The 23,867-nt window shown below is 39.3% G+C and overlaps 1 protein-coding gene across 3 annotated transcripts in view; it reads right to left on the bottom strand.

The window, feature by feature from the left end:
* plekhg1.L (pleckstrin homology and RhoGEF domain containing G1 L homeolog) overlaps window positions 1-23,867 on the bottom strand; it is a 141,648-nt gene that overhangs the window by 34,772 nt on the left and 83,009 nt on the right. For 2 of the 3 annotated variants that reach the window (XM_018262980.2, XM_018262982.2), the window contains one exon: window positions 7,412-7,959. In XM_018262980.2, the coding sequence (XP_018118469.1) occupies window positions 7,412-7,959 (548 nt within the window). Of the gene's footprint in view, window positions 1-7,411; window positions 7,960-23,134; window positions 23,835-23,867 lie in introns of those variants that run through there. The other variant, XM_018262981.2, reaches the window with a different exon arrangement.

The following is a 23,867-nucleotide window of genomic DNA, read 5'->3' as shown; positions in this document are numbered from 1 at the left end:
TCTATTTAGCAGTTTGTAATTTCAGAAATGTGGATGCTAATTAACTAAAAAAACACAAATAAAAAATGAAAACCAACTGCAAATTGTCTCAGAATATCACTCTCTACATATGAAAAGTTAACTCAAAGGTAAACAACCCCTTCAAGCCCTCTCTTTAGGAGCATGCAAATTAATTTTTTTCAAAATATTATGACTGAGGAAATATGGGTTTGATTAGTTTTTTGTCTTATTGTGGCACCGGGGAAGTCTTGTATTTCATTTGCCTCAGAATAAGAGGATTTGCTCTCTGCACCTGTGGCTGCAACTATTATACAGCTGCCGATTCATGGCCTGCAAATATGATATAACAACTCATTCTGCTAACATACTACTGCCTTTGATTTAATTGTCCCAGTAATATATTTGATTTCGGTCTGTATTACATACTTTATTGTTCGTAAACGTTTTCTGGCAAAGCATAATGGCAAACATTCCAGTAATAATAGCAATAACTACAATTCATACAATTTAGACTGGAAAAAATGCTCACCAATGATATGGTGAATGTTTTTAGTTTTTACTTCTCAAACAAAAAAATCACAAGTAGTCTGATGAATATTTGCCAGATTTCTAGCTGGTCAAAAAAAAACATTTAAAAAGGGCAAAATAAACTCTATTTTGAACATGTGGCAAAGATACACCAAAAATAGCAAGTGGCTAAGTGACAATCCCGTGGTGGGAGCGAATAAAAACCAACCCTACTTTTGACTACAAATAATTTCTCTCTCATATTAAGAGTCTACATAATGCAACTGATAAGTGAGTGGGAGTTTCATTTCAACAATAATTACAGAAAAATATAGCCTCTGTAAGAGGCTGCAATGGTGATAATAATAATGGAGATATAATGTAATGGTCAAACAATTACAACAAGATTAGCTGGTATGGTTCTACCAGACGATGAGTAAACTTCATGGCTTTTGCTTAAACAGCTGCAAAGAGCAGGCAACAACCTAAGCAAACACACAGGGTTATGAAGACAAAAGCTGCACACAAGGGCTTTTTCTCCCTTTATATATTTGACTTCCACAGTGTCAGAGCATCTCGTTTCCATTCAAGGAGGCAACAGAAAATATTATGGCAGATGGAGTTGTCCATCCACTTTTACAGGGTAATAAAGAAGAAAGCAGGCTGAATCAGACGAGGCAACAAAAATGTACAAGGTGCAACATATATAAATGGCCCTAGAGTAAAAATAATATAAACCTCAAACACTGTGCAGCTGTATGTGCAAAAAACGCTTTACTTTACATTTAGAAATTCCTTTAATGGCACTAGGCCATTGCCACTAGCACTACATGCTGCTGCAAAGTATTTTCCAGGTTCCAGGTACATGCACAACCCAATATGAAAAGCTTAAAGCTGGCCATAGATGCAAACAATCGGACTTCCCCATCTCCCAACCTGCCACTAACCATTCAGATCAAATAAGTAGTAAAAGAACAGATGAGCCGATGATCTGCCCAACAGCAATCGTACAAAGTTATGTCCGACAAAAGCTAGTGACAGTCTCCCACTGAAAATCGAACGATTGACAATACATGCAGAGAAATTATTGGCAGCCGACAGAAATTTTTTAACCTGTCCAATCGACCAAACGACCGATCTCCGCAGGACAAAAAATGTCAGGACTCTACACACACGGTCTGAAAAATCGCATGAATCCTCGATTCGTACGATCGGATCTTTGTGTCTATGGCCAGCTTTAGACACAAGCACCTTCAAAGAATGGTATATTACTGTGGCAAACCACAACTGTATTTTTGCACTCATAAATACAGTCCCTACTATAATCATCATAGGCTTATGATTAAGTGTTTGTGAAACACAAGATGTGTAAGGCTACATACACACTGGAATGAGTAGTAGTGGGAATGGAAAGGTTGGCATTAAGTTTCCTCTACTAGTGATGAACATGACTTTTCCAGGTCATTGATTGATGATATTGATTTGCTGTCTACTTCACACCGCTCATGGCTACAGACCTGTAACATGTCAAGCACTTCTAACCTTTCAGAGAATTGCATTTCACACATACTTCACTCTCTTTCCTCTACTTGGTTATCAAGATTAAAATAGCCATCCCCTGGAGTCCTTAGATCTTCCCTACCATAAAACAGTATGACCTATGCACTCTTTCATTTACCAGTCATTACTTATGGACTTCACACTATGCTTTAACATTCATGCTCCCCCCATATCTTATATACGGTCAGGATGACATTTATTGTATGCCATGCAAGACAAGTATAAAGTTAACAAAAAAAAATGTTTTTCTGCCATTTGTGTACAGTATGCCTAACTATAAAGCGATATTGAACAGAAACCTGCTCACAAATCATGTATATAACATATTTCTCTTAATATATTAAGTTTATAAAAGATTGCCGAGACGGAAGATGTTTAAGATAATTGTTTTTCTTTTACGTGAAACCTCTATAAGCTAATGTCCATCCACTGGGTGTTCAGGTGGCCATACAGGGGCAGATTAAAGCTGCCGATATCGGTCCTTTAGACCGATTCGGCAGATTATATGACCACGTGTGGGGGCTCCTGATGGGTTCTACTGATCGATATCAGGCCAAAAATCAGCCAGATATCGATCGGTCAAGTTTGTATTTTTTTTGTAAGATCCAGGGCTGCATCAGCTAATTGATGCGGTACTGCAACCTGTCAGAGCCCATTCGTAGAATTTTAATCCGATATCGCCCAGCCGTTAGTGGGCATATCGGGTTAAGATCCGCTCGTTTTGCCAAACGAGTGGGTCTTATAGTGTATGGCCACCTTAAGACGTGCAGACCTTTTTGACCCATAAGCCTCAATAACATTTAAGAAGTTATGGGGAGCCATACAAGCTGTAAAAAAATCAGGGTTTGCTAAATAAGGGCTATGACTGGCTATTTGTAGACCTCAGGTTGCAGAAGATTCTGTCCGATGATGCTCTTGTTAATTAAAGTCTAAAACTTGCTCCCAAATTCAAAAATGAGAACCTGATTTGAGACCACTGGGTCTCAAGCAACATGTTCTTTAGCCAAACAGCCTGCAAGGAACTGCATGCGTCTGATTATCAGCAGAATTTTATTAATACAGACATGTCAGGGGCTGCCATATTGCTTGCCTCACATGAACAAAGCCTTAGGTGTAACAAACATAGAATTTCTGATGTTTTAAGATGAATGCAGCAGACCAATGTCCATGACAATGCATGGCTTCTAATTGGACTGTTAGAAGATGACCCACTGCTAGGGTATAATTTCCCTAACGGTGATAAACTGTAAGGTGTAATCCATATATTACTGATCCTTAGAGTCTTTCTGTTTGACAGATCTAATTTCCTTTTCACATTTGCCGGTTGGGATCTCTAACAAACTGCCTTTTATGATTCATACATAGTCCTTTTCAACTGAGAACATGAAACCAATGAAGTCGGTGGGGGTCCTACTCAATCTTCACTGGCAACACAAAAACAGAGCATGGACATTTGTTGGTAAATGTGCTTGTTTTTGTTGATTCCTTGATGAATTGAAACGGCTGTCTCAAGAGAATGATTCATTTCAAGCAACAGAGTGTCCTTTTAAAAGGTATTTAATTACATGGCCTGGAGCTAGCACACATTTGTTATTAGATGGGTTTTTTTAACAAAAGTGTAAATCCTGGAAGCCATATTTAGCACACAAACATATAACTATACCAGCCATTTACTATACTTGTTTTTAGATGGCAAAGCAAAATCCTGCTTATGGATATCTGGCTTGAGTTTTTGGAAAAACCATCTCTTTTGCTGTATAATTCAATCCCCCTGAGGTCCAGACCACCAGGAGATGAAAAGATATTTGAGAGACTCTGCAGTGACATGTTCAGCTGCACACAAAAACTCTTTTCAGTCTTAACTACCACTTGAACATGCCACATATATCTGGCAAGCAAGCAGAAATGTGTTTGGCAGTAGGAAGCAGCAGATTAAAGGGAAACAAACGCAGACAAATACCAGCTCAATGTTAACATGTACCGTACATTGATTTACAGCCTTAAAGGCAATTCCTTACACAAAGTAAGTGTTTTTGGCAGAATGTGCTTGTTATTTTCCAAATTGAGTAGTGTGTCCTAATTTGTTTAAGCTATACCTGAATTATAATGGTAATGTAAGGCTTAGTTTTGATCACCGATTCTACATCACGCCGTATTATATTTTCCCCCAAAACACTTGGGCAAGATTGAACGCCTCTTCGGTAGCCATAATAACAAATGTTGCTGAAATGAAGATAATTTTAATGGAGGATATAAAAGCTCACCTACATGCAGCTGTTCAGAGCTTTATCAAGACAATTAACATATTAACATACAGTTAATATTTCACTTACCATGTATTACAGATGTTCTATGATTGCATATAAAGCCATAATTACAACAGTTGGATAACTCAAAGTTAAAATGCAATTGTGGAAATGTAAGCTTTGACAAATGGGAACAGTCCCTTTTGATGCGACTTGCTTTGACCCTTTGTAGATAAAGGTTTAAAGGGCAACTAAAAGCTTTTGAAAATACTTTGCCTAAACTAGTGTTTCTTAGCCTTGGGTGGAACCCAGATTAAATGAGCTCATGTATTTTTGCTTTTTTATCACTATGCAGGTAAATTAAGGTTGCCACTTTCCCTTTGCCATCATCCAGACAGGGTTGACAAGGTGACTAAGGTGACTAAGGGGGACTAAGAGTTGAGCAGATGAGTCCAGAAGGGAGAGATGATGACATTTGGGGGGGAGAGGGGCAGTTACATCATTGGGCAGGGTAGTGATGTGTCCGCCTGGAATTGGTGGTTCTCAGGGATTATACTGGAAACTTTTTCTGGGTTTCAGAACAAAAAAACTTGGACAGGCAGTTTTGAACCAGCCTAAGGCTCATTTATGTTTATGTAACCCAGGTTGCAGGGATGGGTCTTTTCTAGGTTAACTTTTAGTATGTTATAGAATGGCTAATTCTGAACAACTTTTCAATTGGACTTAAATTTTTTCTTTTTTTTACAGTTTCTGGTTTATTTCCTTGCTACGGACTCTTTCCAGCTTTCAGATGAGGGTCACTGACCTCATCTAAAACAAATGCTCTTTAAGGCTACAAATGTATTGTTATTGTTACTTTTTATCATCGTCTATTCAGACCCTCCCCTATTCATATTCCAGTCTCTTATTTATATCAATGCATGGTTGCTAGGGTAATTTGGACCCTAGAAACCAGATTGCTAAAATTGTAAACTGGAGAGCTGTTGTATAAAAAGCTAAATAACTCAAAAACCACAAATAATAAAACATGAAAACCAACTGCAAATTGTCTCAGAATATCGCTCTCTACATCATACTAAAAGTTAATTTCAAGGTAAACATCCCTTTTAACAACCCCTGCTCTAAAACTTTTTAACAGGACTTTAGATGTCCTTTATGTATAGTTTATTTAAATAACAAAAAACAGAGCATATTTTAAGATAAGGTTTGGGACAAGAGCAAACCTCAAAGGTCAAGGTGAATTTTCAAAGTTAAAAACTTTGAATTTTAAGCTATTTTTTGTGTACTTCAAATAGGGAATAGTCTAAATTCGATTCGAATGTCTCTTTAAAACTTCGACTTGCTGTTTTAGCCTATGGGGGACCTCCTAGAACCAATTTGGAGTCAATTGGTGGGAATCAAAGTTTTTTGGGGGAAAAACTTCTAATCAAATTCAATCGAATGCGATATTCCTTCGATCGTGCAATTCAAATAAGGCGGAATACGGACCTCTTCGACTTCACTTCGGTTGGTCTTTTTCAATTCGAATTTCGACCCTTGATAAATATTCCCCTAAGGGATGTATTCAATAGAATATGTAGTGTTACAACACCCAAACTAACCCACTATTCCTCACATGGAGGATCACTTTAGATGATTCTTGCCTGAAAATGTACAGAACCCTGAATCACCACTGCCCTAATGTAAAATACAAACATACACACGCAAAGTAATATACTAATTATTATACTAGTAAGATACTAATCATAATATACTAATTAAGTAAAAAGATTTATGGTATATAAATGCATAAGCAGGACTAGACAGGATAGATATAAAATGAGTTGGCAGAAGCAATTCATCCATGAAATTTTACACTAGTTACATCTGCTAACAATTTTGTGGCTACAGGGTTAGTAATAACAACTAAACACTTGCAAAATGGTTTGAAAAAACATTAATATCAGATACTAATAACTAGGTTAACAATCAAAGATTTAATGCATCTTTTGCCCCTCTCCTAGAGATTAGCCAAGATGATTACCAATAATCAGAATTGCATCTTTATAGCAGTGTTTTGTCATGTTTAGCCTATACCATATACAAGTAAAACAAGCTCTATTTTTTTTTTTTTTTTTTTACACAAAGTGACTATACAATCCTACTGTTTCTTGCAACAACACTCTGAAGATTAAAGAACACATTCTCTGGCCTGGAAAAGCCATTAAAGGCAATTGTTACGTTCCAGTGTCATGTTCAGCGTTTACATTTTAGGAGAAAGTGCATCTGGTTTCTACATCAGATAGCAATATGCAGTTTTTCAAATATATGAATAGTGGGTAAAAGCTAAATGTTAAAGGTGCATAACATGGGTACAGGTTTGTTTAAACCAATTCTTTTATAATGTATTTATAAGATTTTGACAAATTATAAAGAAATAGCCCCTGCATAATGTATGTAGTAATGTAGCTGAAGTTGCACAAAAGACCTTACCTATTTTTAAAAAGGTATTTGTAAATGCTTTTGCATTAAACTAAACTTTTTTTTTTTTTTTTGCCTTTGTGGGAGTAGAAACTGTGGCCCCATAGAGTAGGGAAAAGTTATCAGTAGGATGAATGTGGGATTACAAGGTGTGATTATGGTCAGTATACTCCATGTCAGTGTTGTCCATATCAGATGAAGAACAATGTGATAAATGCCAAGTATGCCAAAAGTTGACTGCATATGGCTTGTTACCCATGGGTCAAACACACAAGCAAATCTAATGCAGATTGGCTAGATGACTTGGAATTACATTAGTTTATGAAGAATTTAAAAAAATTCAAAGATGGATGAGCAAGGCAGGGGAGTACATGGCTCTACAAGTTTCGTGACTACAATGGTCACTTCGTCAGAATTTCTTCATGTTTTTAAATGACACAATAAACGTGAATTTTTACTTCTACATTGTTGCTCATCTACCCTACCATTGAGCCAGCGGATGCACCCTTAATTCCTTCTGCTTAAATCTTCCAGTATACAGGACTAAACTTTAGTCTGACTGCACACAAGGCTTGGATTTGTTTTGTGTTTTATATGCCCATATATTCAAATAGTATGTCATAAAAAGTGCTTCTTACCTCAACTATGCTTTTGAGATCCTGCACATAGGTCCTTTCAGTATGGAGAATTTCTTGAACCACTCTGTCAACATACATGAGTTTCGGACTGGTCGACTCTACTGCTTCAGTCACTGAACACTTTTTCATTGATCTTTTACCTTCAGCTTTCCATTGAGCGCTTTGATGCTCATCAGATAGCTTTTCCCTTGGACTTCCATGAGGCTGTTCTTTGGTGCAGATCCTATGATGGTCATCATTTGACATCTGTCGGGCAGGAACCAGTTCTAATTTTATGGCTCCAGCTTCTTTATCTTGGTGAAACAAGCCTAAGTGATTGTTCGATGCTAGGGTCATCCGACTGCCAAATGAACAGTGACTGTCTCTGGAAGAGGCAGAGGAGGATGTTGAACCAAAGCTGACAGGCCGGTCACTGTCTGACATCTCCATGTTTTTGGTCCCACAGTAGCGGAAATGTCTGCTGGTCCTTTGCAGATTTTCCTCTGTTGTCCTAGGACTCTGAGGTTCTATTCCAGATGGTAGACCATCAAGAGGCAAATGGTAGTCCTCTGAAAAACAAAAATAATAATAAGGCTTTAAAAATGAAGGCACAATTTCATTATTTTATGGGCAGTTATATCAAAGTGTCAATTTAGAACTCACGCACTTTCTATTCATTCCTATGGTATTATTAAAAGCATATTTATCAAATGCTGAACTCCATTAATAAATCCAATTCTAAAAATCCCATAAGAATGAATAGAAAGCAATCATTTTGATAAATCTCCCCCTTAATGTAACAGCCTCCCCCCTCCAGAGTTAAATGACCCAATTATGCACAGATGTAATCTGATTTCTGATAAGGCAGTGCATAAAATACTGTATAATATGACAAGTTTCTATTCGTAGGCACAGTGCTGCGGAATTGCACAAGCATGTAGTATCAGCTACAGTTTGCTCATTGGAGGAACTGGCTACACAACTAGAGAAAGTTGGCACTAAAGAATTTTGTGACTTTGCACCCAAATCACTCACAGTATTGTTTTACCAGGGTATAGATGTTAGAACAGCTTTATAAAAAGTGGTTTCACAGTCTATGCATTCCTGTAATACAATATGCATGCTGCTAGGCAAAAAAAAGATATTTCAACATAAGGAATGTGGTTTCAAACCTGTCTTACTTTAGAATCCCTACAAATTGCTGTGTGGGCACCTGCAAACATAAGGTTATACACCTGCAGACTTTTGGATGCAATAAATGAATCGTGTAATGCTTTAAAACTGTGAGAAACATTTAGATCGGTCGGTTGCAGATCCCTTGGTTGATCAAGGATGCAAACTGTCCTCTATTATATTGAGTCTGCATTCATCCAGTCACTGTCATAGGTACAGAGCCACAATACACATTTACTAACCTGGGCCTCCCAACTCTCTGGTACAATTTTCTGAGCAAAGGAGTTTGACTTCTTTGCTTTTCGGTTCTTTTCCCTTTAATATGTGGAGTTTGTCTCCAAGGATCTAAGAAGCAATCACTCCCTACAAACCTATTCAGTCCCTGGGAACCCATATACTGTAGTTGAAGTACATCATGGCAGCATTTTTAGAGGGAGCAATTGGGGACTGAAAATATACGATAGGATATAAATGCCTGTCCATGAAACCAAGCACCCTCTTCTGTTACCCCTTTCATCCATGAGAATTCTGGCAAAAAGGCAGCTGAAGATGGCATAGAAAGTCACTAGGAAGGGGGCTGCTAGGGGCTATTTTGGGTCTTTATATACTTGAAATACCAGTCCGGGCCAGAGGCCTAAACATAGGGATCTGTATCCCCAAACTCATACTTGCCAAGTGTCTATCATTTTTAGTAACAATACCATACTTTACAAATTGACCAGTTAGTGGAAATTATTTAGTGTTGATCAGTGATAATGAAAGCAATTCAAAATATCATGTGCAAAATCTACATGTATGATAAAGTACAAATGTTAATGCATAAATCAAGGTGGACTATAATAACACTAAAATATATGCAGTTGCCAGTGTGCTAAGGTGCATTTGTCCTGAATGTTCTTGACTAATACAGAAGGCTTTTCTTTGTTTATATTGCACACCAGAAGCAGTAGAACTTCAGAGACATGTACACCAGAGCAAAGGTGGTGAAGGGTGCAAATTTAATCTAGTTCACATTCACAAGAATCCTGCCTAAAAAACAGTGGTGTGTACAGGTATTGGACCGGTTATTCAGAATGCTCAGAAACTGGGGGTTTTCCAGATAACAGATATGTTATGTCTACTAGGCTGGTTTTGCTTCCAATAAGGATTAATTATATCTTCAAGACCAAGCTACTGTTTTATTATTATAGAGAAAAAAGGAAATCATTTAAAGGATTATACGGATGGAGTCTATGTGGGATGGCCTTTCCGTAATTCGGAACTTTCTGGATAACGGATCCCATACATGTACCTGCAAATAATTTCAGCTGTGGCTGTTGAAATACACAAATGTGTTTCATTTTTTCAGTGAGGCAAAAAAAAAAAAATAGAATGTTGCATTCTGGTTAACTAAGGCAGAGTATAACACAAACTCAGCTGGCCTGGAATTCAGTTCAGGTCGCCTACAGATGACACTCCATCTGACAGTGTTTGCACAGAACAGACCAACACTTTAAGATAGTTCTGGCGGGGTCACATCAGGGTAAAAATTCAATTTCCTCCAGCCAAAATCCTCTCTCATTTGTGTTAGTGCAGACATCAGCTAATACAACAAACATGACTGTAGTTTTGGCTGCTTTAAAGGCAGAGAGGAATTGCACATTCTAAATGAACTGTATGGCTTTTGTAAATACAATCTGTATGTAAATATAGCTGTATTACAGCAATTCATATTGTTAGTCTGAAAAACACAAAGGAATAATGACCCGCTGAGCTGCGTTTCCAAGGAAATATGCCTCTCAAACAAGGCCCATTATTGTTCTTTTCTTCCCTTGAATTTAGTAAGATTTCCCACCCAAACGGGCTACACCCTTTGCAAAAACATATAGTCTTAGCAGAGGCCTTCTTAAGCCACTGATACAATTGCACGTATATAGTCTTTAGTGGTGTATTTATGCGCAACTGATTTATTGTACAGCCAGAGGCGATGTTCCCCAAACAGGTGACCCCTTTATTTAGAGAGAAGTGATCATGTTGGTGGAAGAGAAGTGACATCCCAGATAGAAGTCTGTAAAGGTTTTTCATAAAGAAGCAGGACTTGTTACAAGTATTACTGTTCGGAAAAATTCACATTACGATTATGTAGGATTTTGGAATCAAAGGAGACATTTTTAAAGATTATTTCCAGCTAGCTGAACACAGCATATGTGTAATTACTACTTGGACAAGTGAAACCATTATATGTATGACTACACTAGGGCTACTCACAGTTGTTAAAAAAATCAAACAGAATGTAAGTTTTATTTATATACAACCATCTTGTGCTGTTATATTTCAAAGTAGGTGCTTATTTTTCAATTCCCGGCTTTTGAACCCCCTGGCTGGAATTGAACCTAGGTCTCCAGCACAGCTCACAGCACGAGCCATTTGTTTTGCATCAGAAGAAACGATTAGGTTAAGTGAATATGGGTCAGCTGGTACTGGATTTGTTATAACAGACCTATTGTTTGTATGATTCACCTTGTGGTGTCGGCATTTCAATCAGTGAGTCACGCGGACTAAAATCAATAAATTATTAGGTTGTGCCCGGTAAGTAAATGACAGAGGGCGTGAAGCTTTTGAGTGGCTGTTTGGACTTTCACAAATCTACACCTTCCAAAAAGTTGTCTTAATAAGATGGCCTGAAACAGGGGCATAACTAAGGTGACTGCTAGCAATTGTGGGTGATCTGCAACTCACACAAACCCCCCCCCCCAGTGCCCTCTGAAAATAAATTTGATGAGAATGAAATAAGCCATTTTGCTGACTGAGAAAGTCCTTTTTCTATGGGGTTCTAAATTTTTTAAAATGTACATTTTCATAGAATACCCTACAGGCAAAACTCAGCTACTGGGTTTTAGAGCAGAGCCTAGGCAGTTGTAGATCAGATCAGAACTACAGACCGGTTTCACTCTTATTTGGGATCTTCAGTGTAGTGTAGGGTTTTCTGATCATCATATGCACAGCAAGGGAAGTGGACCCACAAGTCAGAAGACCCATCGAATAGTTCACTAAAAATTACATTTATATGAACTAGGAAATTAAATTAGGACTGTTAGGAGAACTGGTTTTCTTCACATGATTCCTTTTGCTTTGCAGCCATTAGGCACAGCAACACATAGGAAACTAAGTTGCATAGGCTGGGACCAGATTCTAGATCAGGGATCCCAAAACTTTTTTAAGCATGACCACATTCAAATGTAAAAAGAGTTGGAGAGCAACGTAAGCATGAAAAAAGTCCCCAGGGTGCAAAATAAGGCTGTTGGTAGCCCCTGTGTGTACTGGCAACCTATTGGAAGTTCTACTTTTCAGGACACAGTTATTATGGAATTAAAACTTGCCTTTCAGTCTGTAATACAAAAATAATCACCAGCTTTGAGGCCACTGAGAGCAACATCCAAGGGGATTGGGGAGCAACATGTTTTTTAGGAGCCACTGGTTGGGGATCACTGTTCTAGATGGTCATCTGCATTGTCTCCAAAAGAGCCCTATAGTGTTCTCCAAAGGTTGTACAAGTGTTGAAAGTGCCAAAATCCTTTGCAGTGCACCTAGCCACTATTGGGCTCCTGCTTACATCAGCAGTGATTTAAGTGGGCACCGCATCTCTACTCATCCCTGGCAAAGTTTACAAGTGCCTCAATAGTGCTAATTAAATCAGATCAAGTCAATGCTAAGCATCCTGGCCAATGTGAGACCCCAGCTTAAAGTGGAGTTATCTTCCATTCACATATATTCCCCACTTTCAGCCATCCAAACGTACTGATGGTGATACATCAATGGCAGATAGTAAGTTTGGGTGGCAGAGAGTGGGGAATATATGTAAGGACAGAACCTGTGTCATCACCAATGAGTTCCTGTTGTCATTAATGAAGTTTTGCAAAGAAACATAGCCAATTGACTCGACTATTGCCTTCAACTTGCCAATAAACCCCCAAAAACCTTTGTGTGTTTTTCAATTTATGTCCAATTTTAGGCAATTTTTTGCCAGTTACAATTCCAGATGCAAAGGATTTGTATCAGACACCATTTCAAGAGGACGAATACATTCAGCCCAGTTCACAAAAAGACATTCCTTTTAATTTAAATGTCATTTGGGAGAAGAGAACATTTAAACACAATTATCAAATAGCCCACTATCTTAAGATCACCAGTGAATGTCAGCAGCAGAATAGCTTTCTGTTTCAGATATCAAAGCATCACAGAAGACTCAAGACTATTGTAATTAAGGGGTAGAGGAAGAATCCGAGGGGTCTAGCTCATCACATAAGAATTTTGCTTGTACAGTGAATGGACAAGTCACAACCCACATCTTAAATCCCAACTTCATAAAACTGCCTGCTGTGTATTACAATAGGACAGCTATATAAACACATAGAAAGAAAAGGAGGAAATCTTTTTTTCTTTTCTAGGATTAGCTCACCGGGCACTTGGGTCACTTGATCTGGTGCAGGAATATAACAATGCGAGTCAGCTGTTTATCTGTTATAATAAAAAGCCTGAGGTCTGGATGAAACCTGATTCACAGGCTACTTTCTCACTGCTTCAATAGCTTTTATATCCCTCCCCTTCAGCAGTGCTGGGAAACATGAGAGACATCAGTTATCCATAACAATAGGCACACTGAGGGTAATCTTATCAAGTACACTTCCAGGCAGGTTAATTACATTCTAATAAAACTGACCCTGGTGTGTAGCGACCTTAGATCGTAAGCTCCTCTTGGGCAGGGATCAATGTGGAGAGCTGTGTTTATGTGTTGGCACTATATGAAGCATAATAAAAATATACTTTGTAAAACCTATGGCTCTAAAGGTTCTTTGTAAACATTTCAACAAAAATTTAATATATGATAAAAAGATTTTGCCGCTTGTCTAATTTTCCCTGGCTAATGTATGCTTAAATGTTGAAAATACAAAGAGTTTAGAAGAAGGTGTGACAATAGTCTTAGTTAACTAGTGACTACTCTTTGCTATGCTGGGGGGGGGTCAACACTTCTGATCTACTTTTGTCCATATTAGCACTGACCTTTGTCTAGGCTTCTGTGAACCTCTGGCTTCTCATTACAATGACTGATGTATGGGAGCAGAAACTTTGGAACAGCTCCAATGACCCAGAGAAAAAAAAGCCGACCATACACTTGACAAATGAGTAGTGTTTTGACTGATTTAGTCACCCAAACACGGGACCATTGGACCAATGGCCAACAAATCAATCATACTGCTGGCCTATGAATATCTCCTAGGGCCTAGGCGAAGACCTCATCAACACACTAATGCAGTCTTATCCCAATGGGATTTTCAGACCTGTCCAATAAATATCTGCCCCAGTTTAAACCTGATTTTGGTCAGACAACTTGTCATAAGGTCTCCATAAATGAGCCAATAAGTGTTCAAGCATTTATGCCATTTTGCCCCCCAAATATGCCATTGCGCGAGTTATTTTTTCTTGATGGACCATTTTTTATTGAAAGATGCTATATTACAATACAGGTCAGGTATCTGATATCCAGCTATTATCCATACTGTTTCCCATGGTGCCCTATTTAAACATAACATTTTTTTTGCCTACTTATACTTGCCTTTAAAGGGGCGGTTCACCTTCTTTAAATTAACCTTTAGTTTGTTATAGGAAGGCTAATTCTAAGCTTATAATTCTTTTTTATAGTTTTGAATTATTTGCCTTCAGACCCCATCAAAATGCTCTGTAACGCTACACATTTATTGTTACTGTTTATTACTTGTCTTTCTATTCAGGCCCTCTCTTATTCATATTCCAGTCTCTTATTCAGATCAATGCATGGTTGCTAGGGTCATTTGGACCATAGAAACCAGTTGAAATTGCTGGAGAGCAGTTTTGGACTGGCCTGGCGGGAACAGCGGGAAAAAAAACCCCGGTGGGCCCCAACCCTCATGAGCCCCTGCTGGGACAGACTCCCTCTCTCCATTTTCAAATCCTCAAAAAAATTGGCGCTGCAAAGCGCCGCCTGTGCCGATTGTAGAAAGTGTACGCTTGCATGCGTGCACGCCGGCCACGCTTAAAAGTAGGGGCCGGGCGGGGGGCCCTGGACAGCGGTCCTGGTGGGCCCCCCAGTCGACCCTGCTGGAGAACTGCTAAATAAAAATCTAAATATCCCAAAAACCACAAATAATAAAAAATAAAATCCACTTGCAAATGATCTCAGAATATCACTTTCTATATCATACTAAAAGATAATTCAGAGGTGAACAACCCCTTTAACTTAGTGATAAAACCTACTACTAGGAATTCACGTTTAAATGTATTTGATGAATCTAAAGGCATGGTGTTCCACATTACAGAAACACAATTTATCTGGAAAACCTGATCCCATACCTGTATAGGCATTCTGCCACCTACACCTGACCCTTTATTGCCATTCCTGCAATCCAGGCTTGTCCAAAAAAGTAAAAATCTGCCGTTAACACCTGCTATAATATTCCATTTCTGAGCCTACTGGGATTCTGTAACAACACTTCACATCTGGTTACTATGTGACAAGATTTAATCCTACTAAAGGAATCTATTTATTTTGCTCACCCACAGTCACGCATTCAGGACTGTAATTTTGGTATGAAATGTTTACATAGACCAGTGGATTTTGTGTATGGTATAGAACCTGCGTGTCCAACAGCTCCCTGCATTGCATTAGTTGTCTGCAGAATGTTCATTATTGCATTCCCAGTCAAGGAGGCAGTTGTAGCTTTGAAGGGAACATAAACCCACATCAAACCCTCAAAGTAAATACATTTGTTCAAAGTGCTCTGCTGAGAAAGAACTATAGTGCTTTTAAAAATTACAGATGCACCGATTCCCAGATTTGGTTCAGAAATCAGTCTAATCCAAGAGCCTCGACAAACCATATCCTATATACTGGGGCTTGCGCTTCTACTTTTTCCACTCAATTTTTGTGTGGCGCGAGGGTTCAGAGCCAGTTCAGTGTTTGGCTGAATCCATACTTAAGGATTCAGCTAAAACCAGAAAAGAAGTGATAAGTGCATCCCTAGTATAAATGTAAAGGAATTAAGTTTTTTGCAAAGTGTAAACATTTTATCACCCAAGTATAAATGAGTAAGGGTTGGAATACCAACACATCTGGAGGTGATCCTGGAAACCTGCTACAAACATCCTGATCTCAGTGTATTATACATATTAAAGGGCAAGTCAACCCCAAAATAAAAATTTGCCTAATGAAAGAAAACATCATTCTAAGCAACTTTCCAATAGATACTTTGGTTAAACATTTTCAGTTATTTGTAAAAACAATATTGAATATTAAGGGTCAGTCCACACGCGCAGATTCGGGGAGATTCTCGACCCTGAAGAAGAGGCGATTTGTCGCTGGGGCGACTAATCTCCCCGAATCTGCTCGTGTGGCCTGACCCTAAAAGTATTTGCTTAACTCCTGGCTGTTACTTTTTAAACAATGTTGCAAAAGTTTTAGTTCCCCATCAAGTCTGTTAATCAGTTGACTTGTCTTACATTGTATCAACAGTCTGAGCAATCAGGGCGGAGAATAGAAAGGGACAGACAAACACCGATTTTAAAATTTGTAACTAATGTATATTGCAAAGCTGCTTAGAAATATGTTTTCTTTTATTAGGCAAAAAATTAATTTTTTTTGGATTGATATTCCCTTTAAAAACCAATTTAAAAAAAATTAAAATGCAAAAGTGCATAAATAAAAATAGATCTCTGACAACACAGTGATTGAATGAGGCCAAATTCTTCCATCCCACTGGTGTTAACATTTGCCAAAATAGTCTCTGGCATGCATAAAAGGGCCATTTTTCTAACACAGTGGAAATTGCAGAATTGTGGTTACACATAGCAACCTATCAGATATGTATTTATTTTCTAACTTGTTTTAGTCTTCCCAATGACCTATAGGTTGCCGCTGGTAACTTCTCTAGTACACTTTGGCACATATGTGGGTTAATGAGTACAAGCAGTCAACCATCAGTTAAATAGACTCAAGGAATAAACTGATACTTTTTTTTTTTTTTAAATAGAAAGCAATCAAATAGCTATTAACAAAAAGTACTATGGTATTTTAACTCGCATGTTCACTGTCAACATGTTGTGCAGCAAGATTAAATTGTTCTAGCACGTAAAGGGTACAACTTGCAGTTGCAATGCATTCCACCTCATGGCAAAATGATTGATTGTATGGCTCCATGGACCCCCACAAAGTGATATTCAGGTAAAGAGTGTGAATTTTTTGTTTGAGAAGTCTACCAACAGAAGTTCTCTCATTGAAGAGCATATAAATATATGTAAATCTAGTCCAGTTGGCCTCATCCATATGATGCAACTAACCCATGGACAGATTGTCAGGACCATTTGTGGGCCACTGCTGCAGTATATTGCAGAAATGAGTCCATGTTTGTCAAACATAATCAGTATTTATGAGTAAGCTTTTCAGATCCCTTTTAGTAACATAGAAACTAACTCGATGCCAAATAACTTCCACCAAGCAGCTTCTGCTTACAGAAACCAAATGAAAATGGGTCAAAGATTGACCTTGTGAACTGGAGCAGATGGCACAGACCTTCTAACAATGCCTGCCATGTGGTCAAATTGTATATTTCTGTCAGATACCCAGTGGCTCATATCAACTGAAATCTGCCCAAGCAGTTATATTTTTGAATGGTCACAAAGCTGTCACTAGTGGAATCACCCCACCAGAGTTTAATCAAATAAATTTCAAATAACTCAACAGTAAAGGTGGCCAGACTTTACAATTACGATCTTTCCTGGAAAAGATTGTTTATTTCAATACACACGTGTAGAGCTCAAGCATCAGATATACAGGTAGAAACAATAGAATTCTACCTGTAAATGATGATTCAGCACTAACAATGGGCAATGTTCGGGTGCCTTCAAAGGTGCACAATGAAAATTTTCCAACCAGCCCAATCAACGAGCCGACCGGTTTCCAAGTCTTCTCCTGATATTGGTCGATTTGTCTCCCAACATACAGGCACCAAATAGGGTTGCCACCATTTCTCAAAGTTTTGGGAACAAAAGGGGCGCTCTGTGATGAAAAAAGGGGCGGAGCCACTCACTGTGCTGCAAAAGGGGATGGAGCCACGTCGCACAATGGCCAGAAGGCCAAAAAAAAAGGTAAGTTCTAAACAAATTGGGGGAGGGCCGAATATTGACCAGGTGGCAACCCTAGCACCAAATAGTGTACACAAATACATTTCGTACGATATTACCAGTGCGTCTATGGCCACCTTAAAAGAAGCTCCCAATTGTGCTTTTATTAGCTGGAAAAGAACTTTAGAGAATTGGGGAGACTTCCTTGCTCTGTTACAGAAAAGCAATAACACTCCAGCATATTGCTTACATATTATTTATCTCTTCCTGGACTGGCATAATATGTCAGATTTTACAAGGGGGGTGTGAGAAACGGGACAGTCCTTACATGCTAAGTCACCAAGTTCGCTCCGTGGGAGAACTACTGCAATACTTTGTAGTGGCCATTTCTAGACTACAAAAAAAAACAGATGTTAGAGCTTCTGAGAGCTGGACTTAAAGACTATCTGGGGCCTTACAATGTTGCACATTGTGGAATGCAATTTCTGTCTCTGGAGGATGGGTAAAACGCAGCAGTTACAAATGAACAGCCTGTGTGCACAGTTTGCGGCGCACTCAAATGTCAGGCCTTGAAATAGTGAAGTGTTGTTTTTGTCGCCTTTAAAAGTAGCGAACCTGGTGTCCAGCCAACACACAGAGGTCAAAAATGATCAGATCTCCCGAAATACTTTCACAAACTTTATACTTGAAATGGCTGAAAGGGAATACTGTTGATAAAGTAATTTTAAAGGGATATTCGCCTTCAAGTTAACTTTTAGTATATTATAGAATGCCCAATTCCAAGCAACTTTTCAAAGGGTTGTCATTATGTACTTTTTATAGTTTTTCAATTATTTGTCTCCTTCTTCTAACTTTTTCCAGCTTTCAAATGGGGGTTGCTGACCCCATCTAAAATCAATTGCTCTGTAAAGCTACACATTGATTGTTATGGTTACATTTTATACTCCTCTATTTATATTCTATTCAGGCATTCTCCTATTGAAATCAATGCATGGTTGCTAGGGTAATTTGAACCAAAACAACCACATTGCAGACATTTCCAACTGCAGAGGTGCTAAATAAAAAGCTAAAGAACTCAAAAAAACACAAATAATAAAAAATGAAAACCAACATACTAAAAGTTAAATAAAAGGTGAATTACCCCTTTAAGCTTGGGTCAAGCAGTTTGGCAGCGCACCATGGCCATAAAGTGGCCAACGCTCTATTTTATCCCACTGACTAGTCCATGGGCTAAACAAATGGATGCAGAGCAAGTGCCCATACAAATAGAAAGCTCCATGCTATTGGGGCCAACTGCAGAAAAGGAAAAGAAGCTGCACGGGTGTAGAATAAGCATTTTTTTTTTCAATTTAAAGGTGAATTTGCCATTATCTTGTCAGTCAGTTCTACTAACAATCTTGTGCTATACGTCTTTGGTGTGTGAAGTCTTCTACCATATCACTTGTCATCAAGTGTCTATGTTTTTTAGTCTTAACACATGACAGCTGTTCTTCTGGCCTTCAGCAGAAATGGACATCTCAGTGAGAGACAGGTTTGAAATGAACTCTAATTATTTAGCTAATCTGATCCGTTCACAGATTCCGTCTCAAAGACACCTGTTTCGAACAATTTCTCTTTATAGGAGAAACAGAGCTGAGAACCATAAAATTTGTGCTTAACTGGGAATTGAGCGAGAGAACTTTCCTTTGAACTTCAGAAACATCTAGAAGGTCTGTAGTGGTTTTTGTGGCGCTTGTGAAAGTGATCCATTTACATCGTCTAATTGTACTATGTCATGTCTTGTAATAAAGAGTGTAATTACTGCATCAACAGAATGAACATTCCAACACATTTATTGCCTACACTTCTATAAAAGACTGCTTTGCTAGTACTACAAAAGACTGCCGATAGCCAATTGAGTTTTAACTATGTTTTATGTTGACAGTAGTGTGACCATTGCTCAGCTTTTAAGACTGTGCCAGTGGGGTCCTCCAGTCACTATCAACTGTCAACTAAGACATTAGCTGGGGAATACTGTAGCAGCATAGCCACATGTCACTCACAAATAATGCTAACCATCATAACCTACACCCCCCAGCCCAAACCAAGCTATCTCTGCCTACAGTAGATGTCCTAAATGAAATGTCCTAAATGAAACACTGCATCAGTCACCCTTATAAGCCTGTACAGGTAGATCTAACTTCAGCTAAGTCTTCTAAACTTCTTCTAATAAACCGTTTACATTTTTTTTTTAAATTATTATTCTGCCCAAAATGGAAAGCAGCGATGCTCTCCTGTTTGAAGCCTAGAGTTTTGCTATGGCAGTTATGCTGTTTATGACCCCTGCAGTCAATGTTCAATAAACAAAACAACCCACCATAACAAAACCAGCGGGTAGCAATAACTGTGACTTATAAAAACCCTAGAGGATGAAAGCAACTAGTCTCACATTACTGTCCTGTCTTCAATGCCTCCTAGCTATGAATTAGCAGAATTTTCTATAGCCATATTAGCTATACCAATGGCAGCCTGTATTTAAATGAGGATTTTTTTTTTTCCCGACAGTGAGGTAGGTATGTTAGCTGGTGGTGCGGTTATTTATGGTGTGTTTACTTCATGTATAAATGATCCTTAAATAATTGTAAGAATTAGCAGTGTAATTCTCTATTACGTATCATCATCCTTTATTAATAAAGCACAAATGTTTTTGCTAAACAGAGATTATTCATCAGTCCCTGCCCAAGAGGATCTTACAGTTAAAGGTCCCGATCACATTTACACAACAGACTGTGGCTGTACACTGAATGATCCGATTGTTTCCGAAATGAGCAGATCTTTCCCTGATTTGCTGATCTTGATGGGATACAGGCCTTCGGGGCGAGGCCGCATCAATGAGCCATTGAGGTCCTTTGCCCGGATGGGATTTTCAAACCTGCCCAACTGATATCGGGACGATTTTCAGCAAGATGTGAGTTGGGTAGGCCGTCTAAGGGCCCCATACATGGGTCAATAAGCTGCTGAATCAGTCTGTCTGCAGCTTTTATCGGCCTGTGTATGGCCAATTTTAGGGTCAGTTACATAAGGAGTCAATTAACTTGAATATATGCAGAGTATAGGAGTACCAGACAGGGTCGGACTGGGGGCCCCTCCGGCTCCAACCCTAATACGCCGGCTTGTGCATGCTTGCAGCGCCACAATTGTATGCATGCGAGCGCTGCCGTGGTTGTGCGCATGGGCGTGCACAGAGTCTGCACCAACTTTTTTTTGCCGCGACCTCCAACAAAGGGGGTCGCGGCATTAAGGGGCAGATGTGGGTACAGACCTGGGCCGGTGGGGGACACAAGAGGGTTTTTTCCCTGTGTCCCGCCGGCCTAGTCCGACACTGGAACAGAGTACCATGCACATGCAGGAAGATTATACAAGCTCCTTGCAGATAATGTACAGATCAGGTTAACACAGTCCCTGTTTTAAGTACATAACATAATAATACTGCTAGAAGATCTATTGCCACCCATCTTGACTTTGTGAATGTGATGGTACATAGAACAACTGGAAGTGCTGCCTATAGAATGTCACTGGTATAAGCAAAGCAATTTTAGAGCTGTGTAGCCGGCAGATCGGGTAACTAGTTAGGCACCGCATGAATAGTACAGTGTTCAGCTACAAAGATAAGTATCAGAACTGTATAAAGTCATATTGCACAGCTATTAAACTAAGCTTGGAAGATCTAGATAACACTTCAAAGCACAGGACCACCAGGAAAATAATGGGCACAATTTCAGGATATTTTCCATTTGCAGCTGACCAAAGCCAACGGTTACCAGAGCCGAAAGTTATGGTTTAACAGTGAAATAAGTGTTCTTTTTAACACCACTAAAAATATTTAAAGCAGCACATTAACAGTACTAGGGAATGCCTCACATAGGTGGAAAACAAGCCATAAAGCAATTAAAGGGATGAAAAACATGGTAGCTTATTTGTACAGGTCTATATATGTGAAGGGAAACAGTGTCAAGCCAGAGCAATTGGCAACACACTGTTACATTGGAAAGCGTGGGAACCCATCAGCAACCCAACCTGTAGGAATAGCAAGCAAAAAAAAAAAACCAAACAAGCCAAATAGGAATTGTGTGTGTGAATTGTCAGACTTGTTCCACGTGTGCTTTTTCACCCTGAGCTCCATTATATTTTACTAGGAAACAGTTAAGCCCAATTAACATGCAAGGGAAAGGGCCCATTGAGGTAAAGAGACAGTTAACCCTCAGTAATGGTTTGTGCTAAACTGCAGAATATGCTGCCACTTTGAGAATAGAAAGATGCTGACAATCTAATGTACCAGCTGCAGCACAATTAATAAGTCCTTATCTGAGCCAGCGCTGAGCTCTGCAGCCAGGATCAGGAGGAACAGCTGTGCTATTGTTAATCCCCTTGTGCATGGAAGATACTTTGGCTCCAAGATTTTTGTGTTTGTTTGAACAATAGGAATCCGCAGAGCACAATCTGGAGTTTATAGATATGCAAATACTGTGTGCACGTGTGTGGGTCTGTAATGAATATGCTGCAGGACAGGTTTATTTTCTCCCATTGCTAGTAATGCATGCATTACATATAACTAGGACTATTTATTTGTTCTTTAAACAGCACTTTTTGGTGATGGCTTTGCAACAGGCATCATAGCTGGTGGCTGTTGGGGTTAACACTCTGAATGCCATGCTGCAGAATCTCCTTCCAAACAGTTATGGCTAAAGCTGGCCATACACGGGCCAACTGAGTCGGTAGCTCTTCGGCCCCTGCATGAGGCCGTCCGACAGGGTTCCATGATCTATATCTGCCCAAAAGTTGTCCAGATGTCGATTGGGCAGGTTTAGAAATCCCGTCAGATCGCGGCCGCATCTGTTAGCTGATGCGATCTGACCACCTCTGTTGCCTACATTATGATCTGATCGTTGGGCCTATCAGCCCGATATCGCCCACCTCGGGGAGAGATCTGCTCGTTTGACTAAATTGTCAAATGAGCAGATCTCTACGTGTACGGCCACCTTAAGTCTTTGTTTAAACCTCAAAACAAACATTCATGTATGCCGCACTTACAAAGGCTACTAGTAGAAAAATGGTACATTACAGGTATGGGATCCGTTATCCGTAAACCCATTGTCCAGAAAGATCCAAATTACAGGAAGGTCGTCTCCCATAGGCTCCATTTTATCTAAATTATCCAAATGTTTTTAACAACCCAAATTAAGATATAAATACAATAATCCTTATTGGAAGTAAAACCAGCCTGTTGTGTTTAAATGATTTTCTAGTACTAAGGTGTGAAGATTTAAAATACAGAAAGATCTCTTCTCTGGAAAACCCTGGGTCCCAAGCATTCTGGATAACAGATCCCATACCTGCACATAGACAGCTCAACAGGACAGTCCAGAAACAGAAAATGAAGCATAATGTGATTGTACTTACCAGTTGGCATGGTTTCCTAGAAGTACAGCAATCCCTCACACCAAGGTATAGAGCGCCCCTTTGCAAATGAATCGACTATACTGCGAATTTCTTTTCTGTGCATGACAGCTAAAGAGGTTGCTTGCCCTTTAACGGCTCATTGGAAAATGAGAAATCATTTGGCATATATAATATATATAAATATATATATATAAAAAGGAAAATAGATCCAGGATCCTTAGCAAGTTTCAGCAGCCAGGCAGCAGAGGACAAAGCTCAGACTTGGAGCAGCTCCAGCAGTGCACAAGGCAAGTTTCAGCCATGAGAGTGGGGAGAGGATAGGCAACCTGTTTGAAACTGTAAAAGTGAATAGCCCAGCCTCCCCTCCCCCTGCAGCAGCCCTCCCACCAGCTGCAGCAGTACAGTCCCCAGCTCCAAATCAGCTTCTCTCACCCTGCCCAGACATATTTACAGCTACCCAAGCTCCTTTCAGAAAGGAACAAAGCTGCACATTCAGCAGTGAGATGTGTAGCACAGTGGAACCCTCTGAGGACTATGCTGTGGCTTTATGTCGGGAGTCCAGCCTGTGACCAACGCTATTAGCCGGCATGCTCACTTTTCAAACCTCAATCTCTGTGGAAACCCTTGCCTACCATTATAGCACTTACAAAGAGACACATGTTTAAAGGGGAAGGGTCCACTTGATTGTTCTCTCACTATTCCACACCCCTTCCCTAATACGTTAAAAAAGAAA

This window comes from Xenopus laevis, chromosome 5L, assembly GCF_017654675.1.
Source record: "Xenopus laevis strain J_2021 chromosome 5L, Xenopus_laevis_v10.1, whole genome shotgun sequence".
Lineage (NCBI taxonomy): Eukaryota > Metazoa > Chordata > Amphibia > Anura > Pipidae > Xenopus > Xenopus laevis.
This window is presented reverse-complemented; position numbering and strand designations above follow the sequence as displayed.